This window comes from Nicotiana sylvestris, chromosome 11 (assembly GCF_000393655.2).
Source record: "Nicotiana sylvestris chromosome 11, ASM39365v2, whole genome shotgun sequence".
NCBI lineage: Eukaryota > Viridiplantae > Streptophyta > Magnoliopsida > Solanales > Solanaceae > Nicotiana > Nicotiana sylvestris.
Genome location: NC_091067.1, coordinates 17,851,202 through 17,858,607, shown reverse-complemented (window position 1 = coordinate 17,858,607; position 7,406 = coordinate 17,851,202). Strand labels below are relative to the sequence as shown.

Genomic DNA, 7,406 nt, shown 5'->3' with positions numbered 1-7,406 from the left:
AATTCAAAAAGTAAAATAAAAATAAACACATCAAGAAGCTAAAGAGGTTCAATCTATATACATTTTTTTGGTTAAAACATTGTCTCCATTGATCATTTATGTGCAAAAAGTTACATATTGAGTTTGGCATCCCAAAAGTTATGCATGATCATTGAAATCAGCAAAAGAGTTGAAGATATGGATCATATCACTACTATGGTCTATGGTTGAGACTTACTAGTTTATCAACAGGTCTATTCGCTTCTCTGAAACAATGCTTGATGACAAATCCATGCTCTTCAACTATATCCTGGATCACAGTTACTACTTATTATGTTTACTATAAGTCATCCACTCACATTGATTGCATAATCAGTATCCAAAATCATACATAAGGTTTTTAAATAAATGAGACTTTACATTGCTCTGACTTTGGTTACATCTTCAACCCTGCTAAATAATTAGATGCTGCATTTTTGAATAAATTCTACTGTACAGCTCCTCATTGCTGCTATATTTATGCTGTTTGATATTTTAAACAAGGAGATGAATGCTAAAAACAAACTCATATTTTTTATAATTCCAGAGGGCCAGTTGGCACACAATTAGAAACTAGGTGAATAATGAATCCGCCCCTTTATCTTTTGTGCACCTTATCTACACATTATGTGTTGCGTTGTCCAGTGGCGGAGCCACATGCATCCATGGGGTGTCAACCGACACCCTTTTCTCGGAGAATTACACTTGTTTAACTCGGTAATTTAAAATATATATATATATATATATATATATATATATATACTATATAATGACACCCCTTGACTTCTTGGTGAGTTAATTTCTTTATATTTTGACTCCCCTTAATAAAAATCCTGGCTCCGCCACTGGCGGAGTCACCAGTGATCCAAAGCGTCAAGCACTTAGAAACATGCATACTCAAATAGAACCACCCAATAGCTGGAAAAATATATACATGGGCATTGATCTAGTAGCTTGAAGTCTTACATTGTGAAGAAGAAAAGCCCCCCATACAGGATGCCATTTACCATTTCAACTCCTTCCTATACAATATTTGCAGATAAAAAGCATCGAAAATCATTTACAAGATTGTATCTCTCTAGATGATTCTTAATCGCTCAACCGCGTTTCCCTCTAAATACATCTAATCTTCAAAAAGATTATCGGTATCCAGGCACAAAAGCTGACCTACTCTTGTTCTACTGAAGCATCAACCTGAGAAACCAAGCCGAGACAAATTGGACAGGGCGGATCCTGTCTATCTTCACGGCTTGTTCTCCGTTCCAAACAATCAGCATGGTAAAGATGACCACAAGCTAAAACAGCCACAACACAAGTCTCGCCTACAGGTAAATTGTTTTCAAGCATGATGTAAGGGTCCTCCTTCAGAAACTTCTGGCATAATACGCAAAAGAGTTTCCCCGCATCAGATGATATTATCCTCGTTGCCAATGAACTGGATGGAGCTCCTTCTGGTTTATGAACTGCTCTTTGCCTATTCTCTGACCGGAGAATGCAAGGAACGTCAAGTGAGATGTTGGAAAGAGTATCAAAAGATGTGTTTCAAGCTCTAATTTTAAAGTAGATTTAACAGAATCATGCTAGACAGATACAACAATGAAACGAGAAATTCTAATTATGATGTAACATTGAGTTTCTACAAAGGCGAGTCTACATAGTAACATATGGGTTCACATGAACCCAACCCAGCAGCTTTTGCCCGAACCCTGTATATGTATTATGAAATCCACTAAATATCTATAAACATTTAACTGTGAACCCAGTTGTTAATCGTATATTACTCGAGGTCACTGTAGGAACCCATAAAGTTCAAATCCTAGATCAACCTCTGAGTTTCTAATAGAAATTACCTCTTGCCTTGCATCATGGCAAGGAATCGGCCTCCACGAGCACAAAGGTTAATGTGAAACTACTAGGTATTTGTATGAGGTCCAGATTAAAAGAATAAGGGGTCGTTTGGCACATGGGAAAAGAATAATAATCTCGGGATAAAGTTTGGGATTAATTTCATCCCATGTTTGGTTTAGGGTATTAGCTAATCCCGGGATAACTTTTACACTAAAATTGTGGGATTAGCTATCCCATATAGAAGGTGAGATAACTAATCCCATGGGGGATATCCCGGAATAACCCACTATTGTACCAAACGACCCTTAAGTGTTAAGGACATAAGATGCACCTGTGTCATGTCCAGAATCTGAATAGCATTTGCTTGCCATTTTTAAGGACAACTTCTCATCATAAGAAGGTGTATGACCACCATGGGAAGTTGATGCCTCAGCATTAGCAGCAGATCTCCGTCGGGAATAATGGCGGCCATAGTGACGGGGATGCCTCAAAGACTTTAGAATGTCAATATTTCGACGGTGAACAATAGATGACTGTTGGCCTTGGGTTACCTTCACAGGACCATCTACGATATCCGCAATGGATAAGAAAGACTTCATACCACTGTTGTCGACTTGATGAGAGAATTTCTGCTCAACATTGCAAAAAAGGATTTCTTAGAAAGAAGACAAAGTTAACATTTATTTTATCTCTGTCATCAATTGACCAAGGAAGACTGAAAGAAATTATTGAATTCCATTACGAGATGGAGAAACAAGAAAACCTGTTTCGATAATGCATCCATTCTGGGCGAGGGTGGCATCAGGTCTGCAATGACAACTTGTCATTTCTCCAGGAAACTTAAAGAGAAGTGAGAAGTCTAAAACATAGATTTCCTTTCGCTAGTTAGGGGGCGGGCAACTGAGGAATAGAATACAGAGACAACAAAAATCACTCCTAAAATTTTTATGTCATGCTAATATCTCACATAAAAAAAAACACTGTAATGTCATAAAGCTTCCATTTCAGAAAAAATCCTGTTCAATTAGAAGAAAAGCAGGCAACTTAGGCTTGAACACATGCAACGTAAAAAGCCAAAGACCAAATCTCCATAGCTTCAGCTTTGAAAAGCAGATTCACTCGACCTGTGCTTGTAGGCTATAGCGAGCTACTCGATATATTAATCGAGGTATACACGTTGATTTGGACACCAGGAGGATAAGGAGGCTTTCTTAATTGTTGGATTCCTAATTACATAACATAATTGTTGAAAATATTCTCAATACTATTCTATACAGTTAACCTAAATATAAAAAATGAATCAAAATTACATTCTATTGTTAACGACATAAAATATCTTGATTTTCAATAGAAACAAAAGAGGATCTCAAACATGGCTACATGTAACAAATATCAAAGGATGGCAACCTTATTCGTCAATTAATGCATAAGGAAGAAAGAAGTTAGCAATCTATGCTAGTCGGCTAGTCCCATCTTGGGCTATAAAATTCACTTCCAGAAGTATCATAATGGCTAGCGATATATATATATATATATATCAGTGGGAAAGGTAATAAACAGACAACACTAGGCTGGCAATCAATGAGTCTTAGCCATGACTAAATTCTAAACGACCTATATCGTAATATTGAAAGTAAAATGTTCCAACGATCCGATGATAACTTTTGACAAATTGTCAAATATTTTTACAGTTAACTCATATGCCTCAAAAAAGTTTATCAACTTTCACACATTCAATCCAATATAATCATCAAGAACACAACCTCAAGCCTAGACATCACCGTCATAAAAAAATCATCAAAAGCCAACTACTCGAACTTTGGGAAACAGAACCTTGCACTAACATTCCATTCACCAAACTCAGGACACCAAAGTTTGATAGAAGCTAAACCTTCCAACAAAAGGCGATTAGATTATTCATAAGACTGAACCAAGATATGTTCCCCGAAGCAATCACGTTATAAAAAGTTTGCAAAAATAAAAGAAACGCGATAAGCTTTTTCTAAAAATAGAAACCACTCCTTATTTGTCACCAAACTATCGCCATAGCACCGTCCAATTTTGATGCACAACATTCCCCAACACTTCTAGCACAAAAAAAGAATAATAATAATAATAATAACAAAAACTACAACAACTACTAGCATCCCATTTCAAAAAAGCTTGAGGGCTAGTGGCGCACGATTCGAAACTCGGTGGATAATGGGTCCACCCCTCTACCCTTCTCCACTTAAATATCAGGCTTTTGTTTGCGACAACTACTAGCATCCCATTTTTTTAGAAAAAAAAATTAAAATGACGGTGGCATCGGGCCAGCTTGCACGCATTTTGACTATTCCACGGCGTACCTTCTAATTCCCACCAGCACAAGTACGAGATAACGACTAAAACTTAGCCAAATGGAAAAAATCACTTTTTGCATTTTTTCCTCCCCTAAAATTCTGAGCCGTAGACCTCGTGGTTGTCCTCCCACTTCATTCTCAACTAATAAATAATGAATTTTTTATACATCCCCTCCTCTTGTAGAATTAAGAAAATTGGTTTGTAATAAACACAATAAATTACAACATGTAAGGCTTATCAACAATCAAATGTCAAAAACTCACAATAAAAAACAAAAAGAAGAAAGAAAAAAAATAAAGACCATAAGAAGCATTAATAAGGTATTATACCTGAAGGAGGAGGAGTCTTGTTGAGGTCAGCTTTTCTCTTTCTTTTTCCCATAACTAACTTTAAATATCTGTTCAAAGAAAAATGTAACAAGATTAATAATTCTTTACCCAAAAAAGAAAATCAATGGTGAAAAAAAACACCAAAAAAAATACGGGGTTTTTGGGGTTGAATGGTATAGAGGAGTTAGAGCGGTAGGATCAAGAAAATTCAGAGAAAAATATGAGAAGGTGAAATGTGTCACCACTTTGTGTTTCTGCACTTAGTATAATTTTTTGATTCTCTTTTCTCTTTGATGAAAAAGAAATGCAACGTGTCTGAAGAAACGGCTGTTAAGTCTCATTCACTTTTTTTTCTTTTTTCTTTTTTTATTTACCTTTTTTCTACCTCTCATTTTTTCTACTCTTTGATTCTTTTTTAAAATTATAAATTTCTTAGGAACAATTACTCCGAGAAATAATTTTTTAGTGCCTAATAAAAATTATACTACTTGTTAATGTATAATTTAAAAAAAATTATAATTTGATATTTAGGAAAGCATATAGTAAGCATGTTTAATTAAATCATTATCACTTGGGCATGTTGTCCGACATCACTAATATTCCATCACAAAAAATGAAGGGACTCTAGTATGGAAAAAGCAAATACAATGAAAATAGAATATTTGAAGCTCAAGTTGAAAAATTTTGCAAAAGTTGAAATTAAGATTGGACATGAATTTTTACTGAACAAAATTTTTTAAATAAATAATGATCTGTTAGTGAAAACAAACTACAATAGCAGAAATAAAGTTTGGATATAAATTTCAACCATAGAGAATTGATGGGAGAGGCTCAAATTAAGCGGAGATGACAAACCTACTTTTATAAAATGCGAAATGAAGAGGGGGACCGGGATATTGTGTTGGGTGAATTAGGGCTTTCCGAGGGTCATCGAGACTTTAGGTACTGTAAGTGCATTAAGGTTAAGGAGGTCGTGGGGGCTATGTGTAAGATGAGTAGGGGCAGAGCAACCGGTCCAACGAAATTCTGGTAGAATTCTAGAGGTGTGTGGGTAGAGCAGACTTGGAGTAGCTGACTGGGTTGTTTAATGTTATTTTTAGGACGACAAGGATGCCGGATGAGTGGAGGTGGAGTACAAAGGTACCATTATACAAGAACAAAGGTGATATCCAGAGTTGCAACTACTATATGGGTACTATAAAAGTTTGGGAGAGGGTAGTAAAAGTGAGGATGAGGAGGACAGTGTTTATATCCGGCAACCATTTCAGGTTCATGTTGGGTCGTTCGACTACGGAAGTGATCCACCTTATTAGGAGGTTGGTGGAACAATATAGTACAAGGAAGAAGGATCTACACATGGTGTTTATTAATATGGAGAAAGCATATGACAAGGTCCCTATGGAGATTCTTTGGAGATGACTAGAGGTAAAAGGTGTGTTGGTTGCTTACATTAGGGCGATTAAGGATATGTGTGATGGAACTAAAACTCGGGTTAAGACAGTAAGAGACAACTCGCGGCATTTTCTGATTGTTATGGGGTTACACCAAGGATCTGTGCACAGTCCATTCTTATTTGCTCTGGTGATAGGAACTGGCACCCCATATTTAAGGGGAGGTGTTATTGTGTATGTTGTTCGCTGATGATATAATTCTGATTGATGAGACGTGAGGCGGCGTTAACGAGATACTAGAGGTTTGGAGACAGGCCCTTGAGCCTAAGGGTTTCAAGTTGAGCATGACTAAGATAGAATACCTGGAGTACAAGTTCAGCACCGAGTCAAGGAAAGTGGGCTTGGATCACACGGCATCCTCAAGAGAGGCAGTTTCAAGTAACTTGGGTCGGTTATCCAGGGGGATGGGGAGATCGACGAGGATGTCACACACCGTAAAGAGGTAAGATGAATGAAATGGAGGTTCGCATCTGGAGTCTTATGTGATAAAAAAGTACTACCAATACTCAAAGGTAAATTTTATAAACCGGTGGTTAGATCGGCTATGTTGTATGGCGCAGAGTGTTGCCCAGTTAAGAACTCACATATCTAGAAGATGAAAGTAGCAGAAATGAGGATGTTGAGGTAGATGTGCGGATGCACTAGGATAGATAAGATTAGGAATGAAGATATTCATGAGAAGGTGCATGGGTGTGGCTCCTATGGATGGCAAGATACGAGAAGCGAGCTTAGATGGTTCAGGCACATGCGAAGAAGAAGCGCAGATGCCCCAGCCAGAAGGTGTGAGCGGTTGGCTTTGGCGGGTTCGAGAAGAGGTAGAGGGAGGCTTAAAAAGTATTGGAGAGATGTGATCAGGCAGGACATGTGTGGCTTTTGATTTTTGCGGACATGACCCTTGATAGTAAGGTGTGGAGGTCGAGCATTAGGGTTGTAGGTAAGGAGGTAGTTGAGCATTTTTCTACTTCGTACCGGGCATGTAGCTAGTCTGATAAGGTTTGGTCTTAGGATGATGGCGATTATTGTTGTGTTCACACTATTCTTCCATTTTTTATACTATCGGGCTTTATTCTCTGATTATTGTTATTGCTTTTCATCTATTTTCTTGTTCTTATGATGTTATTATTATTTCTATAGTTTCTGTTGATGATATTGATATATTGTCTCTTTTCGTCTTCTTGAGCCGAAGGTCTATCAAAAATAGTCTCTCTACTTCCCGGGGTAAGGGTAAGATCTGCATACACACTACCCTCCCAAATCTCACTTGTTAGAATTTACTGGATTGTTATTGTTGTTGTTGCAATTTTAGTATTTCTCTTGAAATTCAAATACAGAACTTAGTATTTACAAATACTTATGCCCAACCTAATATCTGTAGATACTGAGTTCAGTATTTAAAATTCTAAATTAATATTTCATG

The 7,406-nt window shown here is 37.1% G+C and overlaps 1 protein-coding gene across 2 annotated transcripts; it reads right to left on the bottom strand.

The window, feature by feature from the left end:
• Positions 1-933: 933 nt before the first annotated feature.
• On the bottom strand, positions 934-4,816 carry LOC104237838 (uncharacterized). 2 transcript variants are annotated; one of them, XM_009792065.2, is made up of 5 exons: positions 4,781-4,816; positions 4,539-4,606; positions 2,630-2,673; positions 2,198-2,495; positions 934-1,499 (listed from the first exon to the last, which is right to left on the bottom strand). In XM_009792065.2, the coding sequence occupies exons 2-5, from the start codon at positions 4,588-4,590 to the stop codon at positions 1,186-1,188; spliced, it is 708 nt and encodes a 235-aa protein (XP_009790367.1). In that variant the 5' UTR covers positions 4,591-4,606; positions 4,781-4,816; the 3' UTR covers positions 934-1,185. The 2 variants fall into 2 exon arrangements, with proteins under 2 accessions (XP_009790367.1, XP_070019074.1); XM_070162973.1 differs by lacking the exon at positions 4,781-4,816 and having other exon boundaries at positions 2,630-2,766; positions 4,539-4,774.
• Between the last annotated feature and the right edge of the window lie 2,590 nt (positions 4,817-7,406).